This window comes from Scedosporium apiospermum (genome assembly GCF_000732125.1).
Source record: "Scedosporium apiospermum strain IHEM 14462 chromosome Unknown SEQ_SAPIO_0105, whole genome shotgun sequence".
Taxonomy (NCBI): domain Eukaryota; kingdom Fungi; phylum Ascomycota; class Sordariomycetes; order Microascales; family Microascaceae; genus Scedosporium; species Scedosporium apiospermum.
This window is the reverse complement of record NW_015971806.1, coordinates 13,138-32,706: the sequence shown is the minus strand read 5'-3', so window position 1 is coordinate 32,706 and position 19,569 is coordinate 13,138. Positions and strand designations below refer to the sequence as shown.

At 50.3% G+C, this 19,569-nt stretch overlaps 6 protein-coding genes and 1 pseudogene across 6 annotated transcripts; 3 read left to right on the top strand and 4 right to left on the bottom strand.

Moving 5' to 3' along the window:
* Window positions 1-711: 711 nt before the first annotated feature.
* Window positions 712-2,515, top strand: SAPIO_CDS6579 (uncharacterized protein; the record flags this gene model as incomplete). Its single annotated transcript, XM_016788644.1, has 4 exons — window positions 712-1,060; window positions 1,131-1,642; window positions 1,724-1,885; window positions 1,952-2,515. 4 exons carry the CDS (start codon window positions 712-714, stop codon window positions 2,513-2,515), a joined length of 1,587 nt encoding a protein of 528 aa, XP_016641688.1.
* A 771-nt stretch (window positions 2,516-3,286) lies between these two features.
* On the top strand, window positions 3,287-4,367 carry SAPIO_CDS6578 (HpcH/HpaI aldolase/citrate lyase family protein; the record flags this gene model as incomplete). Its single annotated transcript, XM_016788643.1, has 3 exons — window positions 3,287-3,529; window positions 3,587-3,639; window positions 3,710-4,367. 3 exons carry the CDS (start codon window positions 3,287-3,289, stop codon window positions 4,365-4,367), a joined length of 954 nt encoding a protein of 317 aa, XP_016641687.1.
* Window positions 4,368-4,907: 540 nt separating this feature from the next.
* SAPIO_CDS6577 (uncharacterized protein) lies at window positions 4,908-5,923 on the bottom strand (the record flags this gene model as incomplete). Its single annotated transcript, XM_016788642.1, has 4 exons — window positions 4,908-4,911; window positions 4,982-5,145; window positions 5,209-5,437; window positions 5,502-5,923. 4 exons carry the CDS (start codon window positions 5,921-5,923, stop codon window positions 4,908-4,910), a joined length of 819 nt encoding a protein of 272 aa, XP_016641686.1.
* Window positions 5,924-6,409: 486 nt separating this feature from the next.
* Window positions 6,410-7,726, bottom strand: SAPIO_CDS6576 (annotated as a pseudogene; the record flags this gene model as incomplete).
* A 640-nt stretch (window positions 7,727-8,366) lies between these two features.
* SAPIO_CDS6575 (uncharacterized protein) lies at window positions 8,367-9,796 on the bottom strand (the record flags this gene model as incomplete). The annotated part of the gene is made up of 5 exons (XM_016788641.1): window positions 8,367-8,519; window positions 8,576-8,823; window positions 8,905-9,198; window positions 9,283-9,380; window positions 9,447-9,796. The coding sequence occupies 5 exons, from the start codon at window positions 9,794-9,796 to the stop codon at window positions 8,367-8,369; spliced, it is 1,143 nt and encodes a 380-aa protein (XP_016641685.1).
* Window positions 9,797-10,334: 538 nt separating this feature from the next.
* SAPIO_CDS6574 (uncharacterized protein) lies at window positions 10,335-13,713 on the top strand (the record flags this gene model as incomplete). Its single annotated transcript, XM_016788640.1, has 8 exons — window positions 10,335-10,549; window positions 10,639-11,039; window positions 11,107-11,260; window positions 11,317-11,647; window positions 11,879-11,953; window positions 12,883-12,929; window positions 12,979-13,425; window positions 13,497-13,713. 8 exons carry the CDS (start codon window positions 10,335-10,337, stop codon window positions 13,711-13,713), a joined length of 1,887 nt encoding a protein of 628 aa, XP_016641684.1.
* A 2,734-nt stretch (window positions 13,714-16,447) lies between these two features.
* SAPIO_CDS6573 (Fumarylacetoacetase) lies at window positions 16,448-18,800 on the bottom strand (the record flags this gene model as incomplete). The annotated part of the gene is made up of 2 exons (XM_016788639.1): window positions 16,448-16,849; window positions 17,811-18,800. The coding sequence occupies 2 exons, from the start codon at window positions 18,798-18,800 to the stop codon at window positions 16,448-16,450; spliced, it is 1,392 nt and encodes a 463-aa protein (XP_016641683.1).
* Window positions 18,801-19,569: the final 769 nt, after the last annotated feature.

Genomic DNA, 19,569 nt, shown 5'->3' with positions numbered 1-19,569 from the left:
GCATGTTCAGGTTGTAACAGTCTAGTTCCCGATACAGTCATTTGCGTGAGCGACGGCACGCCTTCCACTTCCGCCCCCGGATTCAACGGCAGAATGTGGCCCACGAGTCCCGGGAACTGAGAAACCTGATGATGCTGAACTCAATCCCTGTGCTGAGGGGCCTTGCTGTTCCTTTTGGGGTTATTGTCAACAGGTGGGAGAGTCCTGCGAATTAAGTTGCGTGGCGTAACTTAGCTCTGCTAGGAGATCCAAGAGAGCAAGACAAGTTATTACGAGGTGGCTTTGAAAATTTAAAGAAAACAAAAAGCTGGACTAAACATGTTAATTTTGCGTTACTATCGCCCATCAAAACTGTCGTGGTGGATGGCACAGAGTGAAAATTAACCTTTTACGACAATCACTGGATGAAGATACTGAGACTGCGACCTTGTCGTCAATTATCCCTAAATTCGATCTCTGTAACGGACTCGCATTTAAAATTAATAATCGGTACCTCTGTGACGTTATTGGGGTTTTGCTATTGTCCGGTCGAGAGCGGCTTCTCTGATCTCCTGAGGCGATTGCGCCATCGCGGGGGCGACACGGCACACGCCGAAGTTCCCCAGACAATTCGCGGCTTGCCACGTTTCTGTTCTGCGAGAATCCAACTCAATTCACGAGCCTTCATCTGGGAGAATCCGCAATCAGAAACCAAAAACAACACTGCCCAAAATGGTGTCGATTACCAGTACAGATAATAACCCGCAACAACCGCTGCTGGCAAGTGGTAACGTCTCTCAGGGGCAACACTACAATGCGGCGGATAACGAGACTTCTGCATCAGATCGGCCCTGGCAACCCAGTGAACCTTCGACGTTCAAACGCAGCCTCGGCGTCATCGATGCCTTCGGTATAGTGATAAGCATAGTCATTGGAAGTGGCGTCTTTACCTCCCCGGGCGCCATCGATACCAATGTTCCTTCGCCAGGCGTGGCATTAGTGATTTGGGTTCTCGGAGGAGTGCTCGCCTGGACGGGAGCCAGCACGTTGGCGGAGCTCGGGACCGCCATCCCTGGTGAAGGTCAGTGCCCCTTAAAGCCCACCCCAATTACGTCTCAGAGTTGTCCTGTTTAACCTCAACATGTATCTAGGGGGCGTCCAGCCATACCTCCAGTACATCTTCGGTGACGTCTTTGGCTTTTTGGCCGCCTGGACGTGGATTGTTGCCGTGATGCCTGCGACTCTCGCAATATTGAGCATTGTGTTTGTGGAAAGCATATACTCTGCGATAGGGACGACGACCCAGAGCCGCGGACTGGAGCACAAGTTCTTCTCAGTCTTGGTCCTGGCTGTCATGACCGGCGCCAACTCTATTAGTACAAGGGCGAGCACACGGCTCAACGGCTTCTTCGTATTGACGAAATTCATCAGCATCCTTGCCATCGCCGTTGCCGGGCTGGCGGTCATAGTCTTGCAAGTCTCCGACCCGCAAAGGGATATTGGAGGGCGAGATTGGTTTCAGAAACCGTGGTTTGGAAATCGCGACACGATCGATCCAGACGGCCACGAGATCCGATGGTCGACTTTGAGCTCGTGGGAGATTCTCGGTCATCTATCCGCTGCTTTGTACGGCGCTTTATGGGCGTACTCGGGCTGGGACAAGGTACGTTAGTTGGCTGCACCAGGCTTGTCTTTCGTGCACATAATTCTTATCCTTTATAACGCTGACAACATGCATCTGCAGGCGATATACGTCTCGGAGGAACTATCCTCTCCCGTTCGTCAACTGCCTCTATCAATAAACTTGGCGATACCGACTGTAATTCTCAGCTTCTTAATTGCCAATGCTGGTTACTATATCCTATTGCCCTGGGATGTGGTTTCAACTACCGACAGCGTCGCGGTGGTAAGAGCCCTGTCCTGGTCTTCTCTGAATCTCGCTTACAGTCGATCCATGCTAATCCGCTAATAGACCTCTATTGCTAGGCTTTTGGGGCCGACAGCTGGTATTGTAGCGGCAATCCTAATCTGCCTTGTCGTCGCCGGGTCACTCCTGGGCAATTCCTTCGTCGCAAGTAGAATGATCGTGGCAGCTGGCAAGCGAAATTGGTTTCCGCGCATCTTCACCTTGGTAGGACGTGTCGGTGTCGCCAGCCCGAGTGACGAGACGAATCCGGACAACGCCAGGGACGAGGATGGAGACGAGTCAGACGCTCCGGTCAACGCTCTCATATTGTCAGCCATTCTTTCCACGCTGTACATCCTGCTGGGAGATTTCCGTGCGCTCCTCCTTTTCAATGGTCTTGGGGAGTATTCCTTTTTCTTCCTCACAGTCGTCGGCGTCATCGTCTTGCGGTATCGGGAGCCGAATCTACATCGACCCTACAAGCCATCGATCCTTATTCCTACCATTTTTGCTTTGGTAAGCGGCTTCGTAGTCGCAAGAGGCTCCATCTTTGCACCAACACAAGCCGGAGTACTGGCCATTCTTTGGGCTTTGGGGCTGGGACTCTACAAAGGTTGGGTGGCATCATAGAGATTTCTCTGACAGTTACTTTACCACCTGCTTCGGGGGTGTGTATGTGGCATCGGGAAGGCCAATAGCTTGGCCAACAATCTTGCGGTGTTGGCTCACGTTTATTCAACGATAGGCAGTTTCGTTGGTGCTCGCCAGTTCACAATCTTTATTCCTACCGGGCTCAACGGCGGCAGAATCTTTCTTAACTCCGACCCCAAACCCTCGAGGGATTCGGACATAAGTCTGATAGAGCCAACGTATGAAGTGGCTACTACGTGTCTGTTTACGATCTCAATCTTACACCCTTGCTCCCTTGTAACATCTCCGCGTAATCGCATAAGCCCGACTTGTCCACCGCCAGAATGTATTTGCCAATGAAATGCGTCCTCTCGCTCATATCTCATTTCGTACCCACTCTAGAACCACGTTTCACGCTGCCTCCTAGCTCAGAAACACGTCGTGCTTGGGTTTGGTTCAGTCGGCCGACCGAACCCTCCGGGGCGGGTCGTGTGTCATCAGCAGACAGGCTGCCACGGTGTAAAACAAATCAGGATCGCCGCGCAAGTCTCCGCTTCTCACTCTCACAAGTCTGACGTGAGATTGGGGAATGGACAATCGGGTCGCGGAGATATCACAAATCTTACACCGCCAAGACAGACATCTCATTGTACACGAGTCCATCACTCGCTTTGTATTTAATCAAGGCTACGTGCCACACTCAATTACTTTACCTTACTCGGTCGACTGTATTCTTTGTGAATGAGCAGTAACCTATAGCCAGCAAGAGAAATGGCGCCATTCGAACCAGCTTCCAAGCAGGGCATGCTTGCCTACGCCGCCCCTAACTTTTACCAACCGCACCAAGCACGCCAAGCCATCCGAGATGCCCACGAGAAGAAGATTCCTCCTCTCTTGTTCTATTACGCGGGGCTCAGCTCTGTCCCCATCACTCGATTCCTCGCACCAATGGGCTATGACGGCGTGTGGATCGATTGGGAGCATACACCATGCAACGTCGAGACGATGACCGATGTAGGCCTTCACCCTTCTGTGTTATGTACCTCATGTAGATACTAATCGTCTATCTAGATGGTGCATGAAGCCATTTTTATGAGTGGCGGTCGTACCATTCCCTTCGTTAGGTAAGTCTTGCCAACGGGCAAACTACCCCAGAATCCTGGAGCGCAAGGGCTGATAAAAGCCACATCAAAGAGTGCCTGGGCATGATCATGCGGCCATTGGATGGGCCCTCGATGCCGGAGCTAGCGTAGTTGTCCCTCAAGTTGAGACGGTCGAGCAGGCGAAGCATGTCGTCTCCTCGGCCAAATTCGGTGTTAGGAACAGTAACGGGAGTCGGTCCGCACCGCCCTTCCGTTATATCCCAGGTCTCACTGACACTCCTTGCTACCCGAACAAGGAGTTTTGGGAATGCCTGAACGAGCAAGCGGCCATCATGATTCAGGTGGAGAGCAAGTTGGGTGTCGAAAATCTGGACGCCATATTGACTGAATGCCCAGATATTGATATTGTGTGGCTTGGAAGTCTCGATGCCAGAGTCAGCATGTCTCTCCCTTCGAATCACGGAATGGGTGGCGCCGAGCCGGAGTGGCTTGAAGTGGTGGAGCTCTACGATGCGACCATGAAGAAGCACAACAAACCAAGGGGCGGTTTTTCTTTTCCCAACCCGCCATTTGGGTCAGCAGAGGGTCTGAAGAAAGCTAGCGAGACATTATCGCTAATCACTGTCTCCGCCGACGTTTTGCATCTTTCCTTCCTGGCTCAGGATCTTGCTGATTGCAAGAGGATTATTGGAGAGAGCATCGCGGAGAAAAACGGTTTCACAGCGAAGAACGGCAAGGCAGATGCCTAACACCATGGTGGAGAATTGTATCATAGATTCACCAGTATTATCTATTGGGTAGAAATGGAGGTGCCTCTCCAGGGAAAAAACAAGCTTCCTGCTGGAACAAGGGGATAATAGCGTCTGTGAAGGCGTGTGCTAGCTAAATCCCGATTTGGCTCAGAGATGGATCTCGAACAAGTCGTAGACGCGCTTCCCGCACCTTGCCTTATTAAAACGGATCATTAGTGTCAAACAGCAATATTGATTGTCGTCCTTGAGAATTTACTGCATAATACTGCCAGGGGCTCAAAGGGGACTTTTTTCCCCCTTGCATTCCTTCGTAGCTAATTACTTGGGCAACCCAACCTCGGCCCCTGATCGAGATCCAACAACACGGAGGGCAGATATAGGTGATCATGTGGTTGATAAATGTAAACGTTCGGGGCTTGGGTCACTTCCACATGGTAGCGATTGCATTGTCCTTTGTTTGTAGCACCGAAGCTCATCGAATTTATGTATGTGTCAGACTGTGGGGAATCAATGCATTTGCAAATCGAAGTCTCGAGACTATCTAAAATCCATACCATCGTACATCGCTACTCTCCTGTAGAAAGCAATTCTAGTCTCTCAATCGGTCTTACCCAGAAATCCAACACAATGTTGTTATCCACTGCTTCCAATTCTTCTTTACGCCCTCCGAAAAGTCAATGATCGGACCCTCCCGAATCTCAATTGTTCCATTCTTGCTGTCGACAATGCCGACTACAATACGGAGTTGCCTCCCTGCTGCGGAAACAACAGTGACCTGCCGCCAAAGTTAGTCATCCCCAGTCATTTCGCATCAGGACATTCATCATCCGCCACTCACCGGAATGCGCTTGCGGTTACCGCGGCCCTCATCTAAAGCCCTTACACCGCTGAGGGTTAAGATTGTTCTCAACTCAGGGACGGAAATCTGATCATCGCGAAGAGGGACTCTGTCGGCCAGGGCGCACACCACATGCGGCTCAGGCTTATGAGTCTCTCTATGCCAGATATGAATGACTGCCCATTTGACAGCATCATCCTGCCGGTTTAGCCGGTATTCGGGGGGAACTCTACGTGCAGGAGTATGTGAGCGTTGTGTTGCGTGGAACATATCCAGTTTGCCAAAGTACTTACCCCCTCTGCCTCCACCCTGTGGAGTCGATGATCCCGCAGGCTTCGATGTCCTCGTCGGCTTCATGATGGTTGTACAAATACAGGCTAAGAAGATCGACGATCTTTTTCGCGTGCCACCAGTTGTCAAGAGCCGTGTCCCAGCCGTCAAGGTCGTAGGTCCATCCACCACTAACCCAGGGCTTGTTAGCGAGGATAGCCCTCTCCATATCTTTGAAGGGGAAGAGTTGTGTGAATGGCTCTGCGTGTCGCTCGGGCTTGTTCGTCCTCGGGTCTAGGGGTGTCCCAGAGGTGAAGTCGAGACCGAGACATTCGATGGCGTTTGCTCCCAAGTACTCAGGACTGACATAGTCATCCTGTAATTTCCTAACTGGAGCGAGCCTGGGGCGCACAAAGAAGGTGTGGGCAGGGTGCTTCGAGTCCATGGCGGGTTGTTTGGTTTGTGTGCGTTGCTGTTCGATTCGGTGGTCATCAGTTGCTAGAGGAATCTCTCTCACAGTTTTGGGGCCTGGCTGTCGGAGAGAGGTCGACATTACGTAGATTATGTAGGTGACAAAGGCGTTTAGCTGTTGGTACTTGTAATGCTAAGTGATGCTATTTCGGGTGATGTCTGTCAGAGCTGTTGTTAGTCGACTCGATAAAAAGAAAACCGGGAGTTGGAAGTCGAAGCCTTTTCATGGGAGTTGGACTGTGTCATGTCTAAGGATCCACTGAAGCCAGTTGCGTGGCGCTTCACAGAAGCTGCATTAGCCAATAGCGCTATCGGGACGCTTACTATATAACCACGCCCCGCATTGGTCCGTCTCCAGTTAATTCGCCTACCTTCACTGCTCGGGATTAGTAGTGGCTCGACTTATACAAGTTCAGCCCGGGTTTTTAACCGTCGTCTTTTTCTATTTAGTTACACCCTGTTAAGAATCCCTCGATACATAGATGATTTCCGCGGCTGCCTTGCGCAATCTATTCATTACTGCGCTTGCCATATCCGAGCCATCGTCAATACCCTCAACAAATATAATGTCTGCTCCGCGAGCATCCAGTTCACGCAGGGCCCCGAACAGGCCTTGTGCGATCTTCTTGCCGTCTTCACCAAGACCAATATCCCATACCTTCACAATTTTAGCACCTGGTTCGCCCATGTTCCACTGCCACTCGAGAAATTTATCTTTGGGGATTGGAACCTTATGTAGGTCTTGTCCTGTACCTGTTGCAACCAGTTTTAGTCCTGGGATACTGGCCCCAGGTTCCCAATACTTGGTCCTGATAATTCCGATCGACCCAACCGGAGTATGGTGGAAAAGGTTCAAAAACTTTTCAGCGTCGTCTCCAACCTTTAGCCCACATCCCGCGGGAAAGGCTGCCTCGTAGAGAATTACACTGGCTTTCGGGCTATAGTGCTTGTATTTGGTACCGGGAGACCTCACTATGGCAGCAGCATCTAGTTCAGCCTGATCTTGATACTCTTTTTCGACCCTTTCCCATCCAGCACAGGTCCGAATCTCTTCTATGGTTAGCCCACCAGGTCTGAGAATGACCGGAGGATCACAAAGACCGTCCACCACAGTGCTTTCGACCCCAATTGGGCATGGCCCGCCATCTAGAATCAAATCAACTCTTCCATCGAGGTCGTCAAGCACGTGTTGCGCCGTGGTAGGGGACGGTTTTGTAGATGCATTTGCCGAGGGGCCAGCAAGGGGAACTCCGGCAAGTTTAATCAGGGAACGAGCGAGGCCGGAGGCTGGCATCCTAACGGCGAATGTCCCAAGGCCGGCCGTAACTTCCGGCGCTAATGGCAAATTTTCGGTATTCCGCAATAGGATAGTGAGGGGGCCAGGCCAAAACCGCGCAAGCAAGGGTTTGTAGATGTCCGGGATAAGCTCCGACTTCGGTTTCGTCCCTGACCCCGTGGCCAGAAGGTTCCGAAGCATCTCTAAGTCGGAAACGTGAATGATAAGAGGGTTGTCCGACGGCCGGCCCTTGGCAAGGTAAATGCCTTTCACCGCGTCACTCCTTGTTGCATCTGCGGCTAACCCGTAGACTGTCTCCGTGGGGAACGCAACAGGCACATTGCCGCTGCGCAGGACCTGAGCAGCTGCTTGGAGGTTCAACAGTGCGTCGCTTGTTGCCGAGGGCAGTTGCCACGTGTCGATCGAACTGCCGGACGTCGGGGGGTGGATGGCATCATAATCCTTGACATCAATGATCCGAGTTCTTTTGGTGGTGGCCATTATGGACATGAAAATCGGGCAAGCCTTATGCCGGAGATCAGATTAGGAATAAGCCCTAGTGAAGGATTCGAACAACGGACAAGCGGAAATCGAGCGATGTTGAAAGGTCTTTAAGTTCGGCTGGGGTGATTTATCATCCGAAGATTGTAATCCGATATTATTGACGGCGCCGTTGGTTATCGGTAATCAAGTTCAACTAGCCCGGTCCTATAATCCAAGGAAAACGCTAGCTGTCCCATTTTACTGCAAGGGCAGACGGACCGATGAGACCCAAGAGGAAAGGATGCTGAACTCGTGCTTCCAGGGAGCAATTGCGCCATCTCGGCAAATGTTGACCGGCCATCTGTTCGATAAGACAAAGACTATTCCTCCACAACTTGCGTTGAGAAGTTCGCGTTGAATCAAACCCAACTCAGTGGTAGGTTTTTAGGGCCAATATGACAACACGCACTGATGGTGCACGTTTCGTGTCGATACTGTTATCAAAGTAGGATGCATATAGCGAGGTACAGAGGATTTTTTGAAAGAAAACAGGGAAAAGAAAAATATGAAGGGAAGCTAATAATTGATATCGATAGCATCTATACTTCTTAGGAGCTCTTTTAATGCACCTATGTACTAGGTTATTTACAATGCGAAATTAGCTATTTGCAATAATCGGGCGTCGTGGCCGACGCTCGAGGATTTTCTTGCCCTCAAAGAAGTCATCAATTCTTCCATCCTCATCCCACAACGCCGCAAGAACTTGTCGTTGGCCTTTCCAGGGAGAGCGGGAGTGCATAACCGCATAATTCTAGACATAATTAGAAAAAAAAAATCAGCCGCGCCAAGTTAGAACATTCGACTCACATCGAGTAGGACTAAGTCGCCCTTTTCCCATTTTACAAGAACTTGTGAGTTCTCCGCGATGGACAACGCGAGATCTAGATGCTTCTTTTCAATCTGTTCCCCATCCCCATATTGAGGCGGAGGGTGGTATGAACCGTCGTCGCCCCGGAATGGAGGCTCGGTGGCGCCGTGATGTGTACTGCGTCCCCATGCGCTCGTCAAGTTGCCGAACCAAGCTGGAAGACCGGTTTCCTTATGGATTCGGATGACTTATTTTCGTGATTATTAGTTTCCGAAGAAAACTTACCCATAAGAACTAGGTAGTAGGGTGTGTTATGGGTTTAACGTACTGGGTGTTACGTGGGTGACAGTCAAACTTCCGTCATTGTGCCACTCAAAGTCGTTACTATGGCGTCTCACTTCTTCTTCGACCTTCTTGCGAGCAGACTCCTCGTCATCTGTTGGCAGCACATGCTGTCCGTAAGCACCATATACGCTGGTTCCTGTCGTCGAGACAACATCTTGCTTGCCGTAGCGGTACACATAACGAACTCCCTTCTTTAACAGCTTTTCGTAAAACTCGGGCGCTTGTCGCTTGATCTCAGCTGCAAGTTGAATGCTCGAATTGATGGGGGTTTCCCCGCCTGTTGTAAATGATTCTCAATAAGCGGTCTCTGGCAAGCCGCGTTTCAGGGGAAAATAAATAAGAGCATATATGAACGCCATACCTGCTTCTGCGGGGACAATGGCTGAAAATGTCAACCAGGCAGGATTGATGGTTGACCAGCCGTATTCATTGTGCGGCCAAATAGGTAGCTCAGGTGGACTAAAACGCAATTTAGGACAGGCTCCACGCGCGTGCACAAACACCCAGACACCAGTTAAAACGCACCCTTCATTGGCAGTCTTGACGTTAGGCGCGAGAACTGTTCTCAACGGCGGCCTTCCAACTTCCTCGTGTGCACGAAGACCAAAGGTATGAGCTAGATCGCTGTAGTCGTGGGGGTTGTTGATAGGCAAACCCCGGATAAGCACGGCGCCGCCATGCTCCCTTACGAGATCAAAAACTTTCCCAGACTTGGCAAACTCGCTCAGTGCATTGATATAATCGGGAAGGTTTGCTGGTTCCGAAGACACTGCCTGTAGGGCTAATGGGAATCGACTATCCCACCCAAAACCAAGAGCCCTGGTGCTGAGTTGGCCATCAAAGTTGAATTCTTCGAAAGATATTTTAGAAGCCATATTGCATAACTGTAGGAGAAGCAGTCTTCATCATGACGAGCATATCCATTCAATAAGTCCCGTGGATGAGTGTGCTATTGACATGATATGTATTAAATTATAATTTACTAGTAGGAGCCCTCCGATTGTTTCTCGACTCCACAATCGCGTCAAGTGAAGTGTAGATGGCGTGCGACCCGGCGCCTTTCCCGAATCCTCCAGCATTTCATTTTGTCAGCTTCTCAAGCGAATTCGTAATCTTTAGAGTACTTCCGATCTTCTGGTTTAGTGTACCCAGTTGTCAGACCGAGCATATTCCTTCCTATCTCGTGGGCCGGTCTCGGGACTGGGATTAGGTGGGACTGGGATTAGGTAGGACTGGGATTAGGTAGAACCGAGATGTTCCACTTTACCCCTGTGAATGCACATAGTTAAATACCATGAATGTACTTATAGTTAAGAAGGTGGATTATACACATCCAGATACTAGGTCCCAGTTCACTTCATCCTCTGATTGAACGAGGAGAGCTCTGTCGATCGCGAATCGCAAACATACATAATGGCCGAGTCGAAGTCAATCCAGACGGGCACACAAGCCCACGAGACAGCATCCAGCCAAGATGGCGATTTGCAACCTGATGAAAAGTACTCTTGGTTTAGGGGAGTCTTCTTCCAGGCAACCGTCGTTGGAGTCGCCGCATTCACGGCCCCTGGTTTGTGGAATGCCATGAACTCCGTCGGCGCGGGCGGACAGCAGACGCCGTACCTAGTAATGTATGTACTCGTGCTTGCGAGCTCACAATGTCGAGTCATTCAATATTATCCTATTGATGGTTGGCTGACCCCCGATTACTTATCTTTAGGGCTGGCAACGCGTTGCTTTTCTCCCTCATGACAATTACCTGCCTGACAGGAAGCATCGTCGCGAATCGTTTTGGCATCAAAAACACACTGATATTCGGCACGACAGGATATGTTTTGTACTCAGCAGCCTTGTATACGAACAATCGATACGGTACTGAATGGTTCATATACCTTGGTTCGGCGGCATGCGGCATCACAGCTGGCCTCTTCTGGGCCGCTGAAGGCGCCATCATGCTTAGCTACCCTGAAGCACATACAAGAGGCAAATATTTGGCCTACTGGCTGTGCTATCGAAACGGAGGAGGCATCTTGGGAGGCATCATTAACTTGGCTTTCAATGTCCATGGAAAGGCCGCCGGAAAGCTAGATTGGCGGACCTATATTGTGTTTGTGGTTCTACGTAAGTGGTCAAAACATGCATACCATTATGAGAGAGTTCTGGAAGCCGACTGATATGGAATCAATAGAATGCCTTGGTCCCGCCGTGACCTTTTTCCTATCACCCCCCGAAAAAGTGCGGCGACGGAACGGAACGAGGGTACAGTTGGCACCGCGCATATCGGACTTGGAGGAGCTGAAAGCCCTAGGCAGACTGATGATACGAAAGGAAGTGGCTCTTCTGTAAGTTATTTACTAATGATGTCACATCATTGTTTTATCTAACCGATAACTACCAGGACGCCATTATTCATTTATATCAACTGGAGCCTTCCTTACATCGGATCCTATGTTTCTCTCTACTTCTCCGTCCGGGCGCGTGCTCTTGCTTCGCTTATTACTGGCCTTGCGCAGATTCTCGCCACCTTGATCATGGGTACCTTCTTGGATTGGAAGCGCCCCTCGCTTAACAATCGTGCGAAATTCGCGTATATCTTTATGATGGCCCTCATTGGAGGTTGTTGGATCTGGGGAACCATCGTCCAGAAAGGCTACTCCGAGCATAAGCCGTCTCTAGACTGGGTCGATGAAGGATTTGGGCGCGGATGGGCTCTCTACATCTTGTGGCAGGTAAACTGGGCTTTAACGTATAACTACGGTTATTGGCTAGTTGGAAGCCTGGCAAGAGAAGCGGCAGACTTCCCCCGCCTCACAAGTTACGTTCGAGCCTTGGAGAGTGCGGGGCAATGTATATCTTCGGGGATCAGCTCAACGTCCACACCAGTACGTTAAAATAACACGACCCCCAGACTCAGGAGAATCGCGGGCAAAGAGACTAATCGCTTACTCTTCATCACTTAGCTCATTACCGCCCTCGGCATAAATTTTGGCCTTTGGGGCCTGGCTGTCGTCCCGGCTTATTTGGTTGTCTCCCGAGTAGGAATTGACTACGTGGGGTTCAAGAAAGATGAAGAGGAGTCAACTGAGGACAAAAGAACGGAAACAACATAGTCGGGTTTCGTGGTAGATATTGTCCAATATGTACTGGATTACACTTCCGTTTAAGACGCCAAGATTCAAAGCCTGTCTATATAACGCTCACCGATATTCAGAATCTAAGGCATTTGTAGATTGATTGCCTTGCAAGCCAAAACCTATTTAGAAATTCCGACAACTGACGCTGAGTGAGACCAGGCATGCTCTTCAGACAGAATTAAACTTGATTGACATCGTTGACTCAAACCCTCTCTCATCCCCATCTCTCAAACCTTCACCTTCTACCCACCTTCTACCCACCTTCTACCCACCTTCTATCAAATCTTCCCCTTCTATCAAACCTTCATCAAGTCCCCCTGACCTTTGTGATTGATAATGGCACCAGTGACAGATCAGTTACCTTCTACCCCCACTGCCTGGCGCAACCAGGTGAAAAAACACGCCCTAGGGAACACGACCATTCACCAGGCAGACCTTCGTGATTCAGCTTTGAAGATGACTATTAAGAAGTTCCTTCTGCTTGCGTGTGCTTTACACACGACCGGTCCAGGCAAGCAATTTCTACGACGCACCCACTCGGAAAAGGCTCGTCGACGAAAAACACAGAAACTGGGCACGTGAGTTTCTCAAGAACTCGGCACCTTTCAAACAGTATCTACATTCCATCACCTCTCATCACGCCTCGGGCCGGCCCCGCCGTGATTCAAGTAACGCCTTCCCCGATTTAGGTACATTCAGCCTCGTCCGTTATTTCCAGCTGGCATCACACGATTCACTGCGCACGGACCCGGACGCCCCAGGCACTGATCTGGATGGTTCACCTAAGCTCGACTTCTCCCCGGTTCTGACACGAGCGCGCGATACTGGAGCTCGTACGGGTCATCAAGGCTCCCGGCCACCCCGACCAAGTCAACAGGTGTAGAGAACACCTTGTTTGACAGCGGTTCCTCTGACTCATCCTCCAGCACATCACGACTTGCCTCTAAAGTCGGGAAACTGAAGATAGCTGATGCTCCATCCCCATACTCCCCGGCCGACGGCGTCACGGGACGTCATATGACGGCCATAGAGGATGAGCAAATCGTCAACACAGCCCTCATCACATTTCTCATCGCCGTCACAATCAACTTCCCTGGCGTGAATGCCGATTGGTCTCTGTCGCGTAAAGCTTTTTCTGTCTCAAATGAGGCTCACAGCTCGAAGGAAAAATTTTTTGAGGCGAGGGTGGACGGCGTCCTTCGCACGCACCAAGGCCTTGAGGTTAAGGCCATCGCGGAGGTCAAGCCATACCTTCGCCGCCAGGGTAGATACGAGATCAGGATGCAGGAGGCTGCGCAGATGGCGGCGTGGATATGCACTAACCCTCCTGCCAATCTCAACGAATTGCGAGCGAACAAGAAAATGAAAACGACGTGAGCTGGTCCCCCTTCTTACAATTCCCCCCCTTTTTCTTGGCACCCTTTCGCTAACAGGCAAGTTGCAGTCGATTGCTCGTCTCTCAGGACCGCCATGAAGTATACCTCAATTTCGCAACCCTTGGCGCTGCGTACGTTGATTATATTCGGGGTTCGCAGTCCTTCAACAAGTCCGATGCCTTCCTCCATATCCAAGAGGTCGGACCGTACAGCATAGACAAGGCTGAGCACATGGGACCTCTGGCTCTTCTGATCTTTGGTTTTATGCTCCAGGAGTGCGCCTAAATTTGTAGTCGTGGAGGAGTTCTGAATGAGTTTGTACCTGCATTTTCATGGCGCTTAGCGGAGTGAAGAAGTGGTTGTTGGCGGTCCGGCCGGCTGGCACCATTTCCTGCCAGGAAATTTCTCTCCTGGAATCACCGACGTTGTTTTCGTTGTAGTTTGTCTGCCTTCCGCTCGACTCATCCCCCCCCCCCCCCCCCCAAACCCCCCCTTTTTTTTTTTTCCCTTTTTTCCTTTTTTTTTTCTTTTCTGCTCTTTTCTTTTTATTTTCGCTTTTCGTCTTTCGTCTTTTTCCGCATTTTGCTCATCCCCCAAGACACAGCACGGATCAATATAAGTCGCCGTTTAAAAGAGACCTTGTGTTCGTCATTGTATCCATATCATCCAACAGTATGAGTTAATTCGACACCGGTGGTGGTTTTGAGACTTTCTCGGCTAGTATCAATCGGTCGGTGATGCTGATTTTAGTGCTGTGGCCATTATTGATCTTCTTGAGGTAGGGGATTCGGCGGTCATGGAGCGAGCGATCTATCACATTAAGGATGATGTGCATCCGCTCTAAGGCAAGGCACGGTCACGGTTAGAGGAGAGATTAACTCTCCAAAGAGGCACTTCACAACGGGCGCAATTCGTGACTTCGTATATTTAGAACGGCTGCACTGTTCGTCGCTGTTTACAAATGGTCCTCCAAGTCCGGCCACTGGAGCTTGAAGCGTATTGCGGGTATCAACTGTGGAAATACATTAAACTCTCTATTCTCAAGCCCATCCCCATCCAGATCGAGTGCACCGTGCCTTTGTCCCATCAATGCTGCCTCAGCTGCTGTTCGAGCGTATTTCTCCCACCATTCCACCAGGCAATCCATACAGAATGCGTTCGAATGGTAATGTAGAGCGCGAAGGCGTGAAGCCCGGTTTGTCCAATGTCGAGTAACGGTACCTAGGGCTAGGAGTTCTTTGATCCTTGGTTTGTCGTAGACGCTGGCGACGGTAGTAATATGATGGTTCTTCGGTCTCCTATGGACTGAGGCGCGATAAAGAAGGGGATCCAGTGGTGGTCCCTCTACTAAACCACCTACCTTACACACACTGATTCCATCATCGTTCAAGATGGGCTGCTCATCGTGATACCATTGCCTGGAGTGGTCGGAAATCTCAGACGGTGGTAAAATTGGGAGAGATATGTAGATGACTTGAATAACCACCATCAGTTGCTTCGCCCCTCCCCAGATATCGCCCAGCTGGTTATTGCCGCGTGTCTCGTTGTCAATACCTGCGGGAAGAAGAATGCTAGTGAGGCTATGTGCGGGAACCGCGAAGTCTCCAATTCGCTCCAGATAGTCCCCGCATCTCAAAGCAGCCGGACGGCAATCGGATCCAAAGTCGAGGCAATCGTCACAAGATGCCCACGACGTTATGAACCGCCGTGTAACGTCATGGGAAGACCCGGGACCACTTCGGTACGGTGCACAGCCGTAAATCGGGAAAATATTTCGCTTGAGAACCACCTCGCGTGATTCGCGACAAACACGAGACAAGGTTGGCATTGGGAGCTTCGCTGTCCAGCAGTATGGCTCACCAACCATCTGGCCTATGTGCAAAGTGCGGTAGCCGCGCCCTGGAAGAGAAGCTTCCCATATCTGGAGACGAATCTCGGCGGGCAGGTCTGGAAATCGGTGAAAGGTACGCTCAAGCGGGAGCCGGCCCTGCGGAGCCCGGCGAAATGGCGAACCGCTTTTACGCTGGGTTGACAACTCGAAAGCTGATAAAAGCTGACGTCGAATGACGGATTGCTTCTCTTGGCTTAGGGTAGGTTGCGGTGGGTAAAAGGCGTTGATGGTTCCAAAGATGACAGACTCGGACAGGAGCTCGCCGAGAGTTGCTCGCGCATTTTCTACATCCCTCATACGGTCGCTCTCATCCGTAGGTACGACCGCCTCCGAAAACCATGAGTGAGCGATATGGGTGCAGGTGACAGTCTCAGGAAGTGAGACAGATAAGGGGGGGTGGCTGGGAGAAACGCGAGAATGGTAGTCCCGATCCCTTCTCGCTCGGAATCCAAACCCCACTCGTTCCAAGGTTGAAGATATTATATGACGAAACTGGGGTACCGGCCTCTGATTATAATGTTGGTCATCCATTTCGGCGCGATCCTCCTTGGACTCTCCCACTTTCATCGACCGAGGTGGATCAGGGGTAACGAGCTTGGGATCGGGTTGAGATGATTGTCCATGCTCACGTGACTACTAGCAGGATGACCTTTGGTCACATGACCACCTGTCGAGAAGGCCTCATCTTAACTGACCGATCCAGTTCCCTAGGTGCACGTTACTCTTCTCAGCAGCGTACCTTGCTAGATCCTGCTCCAGATGTTCCGGAGCATAGGCTTCATTGAACCAAGAGATCATCTGCTTCATTGAGTGCAAAATATACTCCCCAAGCGTTTGTTTGTACGTAAATAAGCTGTATCTCTGGCACAGTAGAATCGCGCACAGCAGGAGGAGTATAGAGAGCCAATCCGTTGGTCCTAAAGTCCCAGCTGCCGACAATGAAAGGTCCCTTTTCACCAGAAAGAATATCCTCTCCCTCCACAGCTATCCAATGATGTTCTGGGCGATGAATTACAATGACAGCCCCCTGGTACCCAACTAGTAGGTATAGCGGTGGGATGAAGAAGTCTGCACGTTGATTCATCGTCCTCGTATGGATCTCCTTCTTGTTGTGCTCGATACATCGCCTTACACGGTCCTCAGCGGTATATTGTCCGACATGGGAAGTCCGTAGACGTCGAGCCTGTCTCGGTAATCATCGCCTCCATCTAAGCCACGGGGGTAGTTTGTCATCTCATGTAGAGTCTTAGCCAGCCTCCGTAAATGCTCTTTGTCGGCCGCTTTCTGTGTCGTATCGTGGATTTGAATGCCATATTGGGGACGGCCGGGCGCTTCGTAGTTGGACACGCCTTCCATAAGGTTGTCATGTTCGTAGGCTTTATCGAGCTCCTCACCCTCCCTGGCTGAGGCGCAGGGGCATCCGTCGTGGGAAGGCGCATCCTCGACGACAGTGAATGTTCTAATCGCGGCCATGGAATTCGTAAGAGGGAAGGCGTTTTCGCAGCGTTGTGTCTTTTGTGATCCCAAGTCCTGCGTTGATAGTCGGATATGCTGGTGTTTTCCGAGTGCTCTGGTATTCAAGAAAGGGTAGCAGACCGGGGTTCTCCCTAGAATAAATCGAGTGACGAGTCTGCTTCTAGGATACCTGTGGGTGTTTGAAGAAGAAGCCGTGCTCAAATGGTGGTAAGTCCCGACGACAGTGTCGCAACCCCCGATGGTCAGTTTAAGAGTTTAAGGTTACATACGTAACAACTACAAAAGTATGTGATTTGTCGAACTTTTTGTTGTGTCACCAGCGAACCTACAGTACGTAAAGGATGTGCTGGTTAGGGGTGGCTTGTCGTTCCTCCAGTTTCGGGTTCGCGACGATCCAGTCCCTAAATAACCTTATGCAACAAAACGAGACGAAAATTATCGAAATTAAAACAGGATCATGGAGTCTCGGTGCAAAGCCAGCTGGCATATTTCCCTGTTCAATCGAGCTTGAGAATCCTAGGGAGCGTCTGCTACTACCCTGTGAACTTCGTCCAAACACTCTGAGAGCAATGTTGTATGACGACTCCTTGGCGCAGCCATCAGTAGTTCTATTCCGAGGCCTAAATATATCTAATGTGATCACTGATCTTTAGGAGCATGTATTCTACCAATGCACTCGCCAAACCCAACTTTTTGCCCTGCTGCTCCTGCAGCACCGCGAATGGTAATGGTATCGCCATCCAGAAGGAATTTTCGAACGCCTCCCCCATTGAGTGAAATATCATTCTTACCCCCATTGGATATCTCCAACAAGCTCCCCTTCTGGTCAAGTCCCGTTCCGCTAATGGTACCAGAGCCAAGAAGATCTCCAGTTCGAAGCGGGCAACCCCCAAGCGTATGATGCGCAATCATCTGGGGGAAAGACCACATAAGATTCTTTGAGCTTGTCTTCGATATCGTCGTGGCATGGCCCTCCGGTGCTATTTTTTTAATCCTATTAGAACGCCATTCATACTTTGGAGTTAATATGCGGGGGCACGGGAGACCTACTGGTCAATTCAACTTCCAGGTCAAGCTCGACCACATTGTTGGCCGCTGATTCCTTGAGGTAGCCCTGAAGTTCGGTCTTGTTCTCGATCCCCTTTGTTTTAAAAGGCTCCAACGCATCAGCCAGCACAACCCATGGGCTGATTGTGCTGGCAAAATTCTTCGCATTAAACGGGCCGAGTGGCACATACTCCCACATTTGTACGTCTCGGGCACTCCAGTCATTGAGGAGCACATAGCCAAATATATGCTTCTCAGCATCGTTGACATTGACCCGGGATCCGAGCTCGTTACCAGTTGCAATGAGGGCACCCAACTCTAACTCGATATCGAGTCGCCTCGAAGGGGCCGTGGTTGGCTGTTTCTTTTCGGCTGTCGGATCCAGGAGAATCTGGCCGATTGGTCGATACACAGGAGTTTTTGAAACGATGACGCTGGACGAGCGGCTATGGTAGGCCACGGGCAAGTGTGTATAGTTCGGTTGCAGGGCATTGGCAGGGCCACGGAACATACAGCCAACCATATAGGCGTGGTTATACCCGGCATAGAAATCCGTGTAGTCGCCTATGCTCAAGGGCAGATGATTCTGGACCACGCTTTGGTGTAGGAGAGCCCGCTTTCGTAAATCTTCATTGTCTCGTAGAGCTGCGGGGTTCGAGGTCTCAGATGAGAGAAGATCCTGGATAATTTTCCGCACTTGGCCGTGAATTGGTCTGCCCAGCGCTGCAAATGAGTTCAGCGTAGGCTCTTGGAAAACATAGGGATGATCCTTCAGCATCGGGAATAATTGGGCAAAATTGTCAGACTGGGAGAGCTGCTTGAGATCAAGTACGTAGTCTCCAATGGCTACGGCGGCCCTCGGCGTAGGATCATCTTGAGAGGTAATAATCCCGAATGGAATATTGGCTATGGAGAAGGGGCTCTCCGGCGAGATGTCGGGAACCCAAGTTGCGGTCATTTTTGTGGGTATTGTCTTGACTGAGGTTCAGGGAGACAAATGAATGCGCAAGACTCCAAGACAGGGCCAAAATGTTTGTGCAAAATGTTATTGTGTGAGTGATGTAATTATTGCAAGCAATGATGGCCGACTATTTACACAACATTCGGCAGTGGTTACGGCGTAATATCCAATGCGGGGTTCACTGATAAGGCCGCATTTTCGACGGAAATTTCGCGGAAGTGTCTTTCCCAGAGCATGGAAATATGGAATGCATTCCAGTGCTCGGAATGAATTTTAGAGTGGAAAGCTAGCCGGCGCCGATTCCGTCTACTGAGTCTGCGGAAATGTGGAAATGTGACGCGGCGAGATCCAGCCAAAGTGCAATTGGGCAATCCGATTCGTTGTCTGCGCGTCCCACAATTTTCAGAGGATCAATTGAGCAATTGTGGCAATTGGTGGGAGCTGCAGATTAATACGAATTAGCGCATCATCTCGCCGATCAGCAATGTCGGCGAGTGTGCTCGGCATGAACAGGACGGGGGAGACTTCCAAAGCTGCAATGCGTCTTGGACGTCCGAAGGGAAAAGATGAGGCTGATTGAGAAGGAATACTAAATACATAGATAAAAGTAAAATATAAATAAATAACATAAATAAATAAAATAAAATGGGATATTAAAAATATTCATAAAATACAGAAAGGAGAAGCGAGGGAGGGACAAGTACTAGATCTGGAGGCGCGTCCAGTTCTGACAAGTGCACGATTCACTGAGCTAGGAATAATAAAA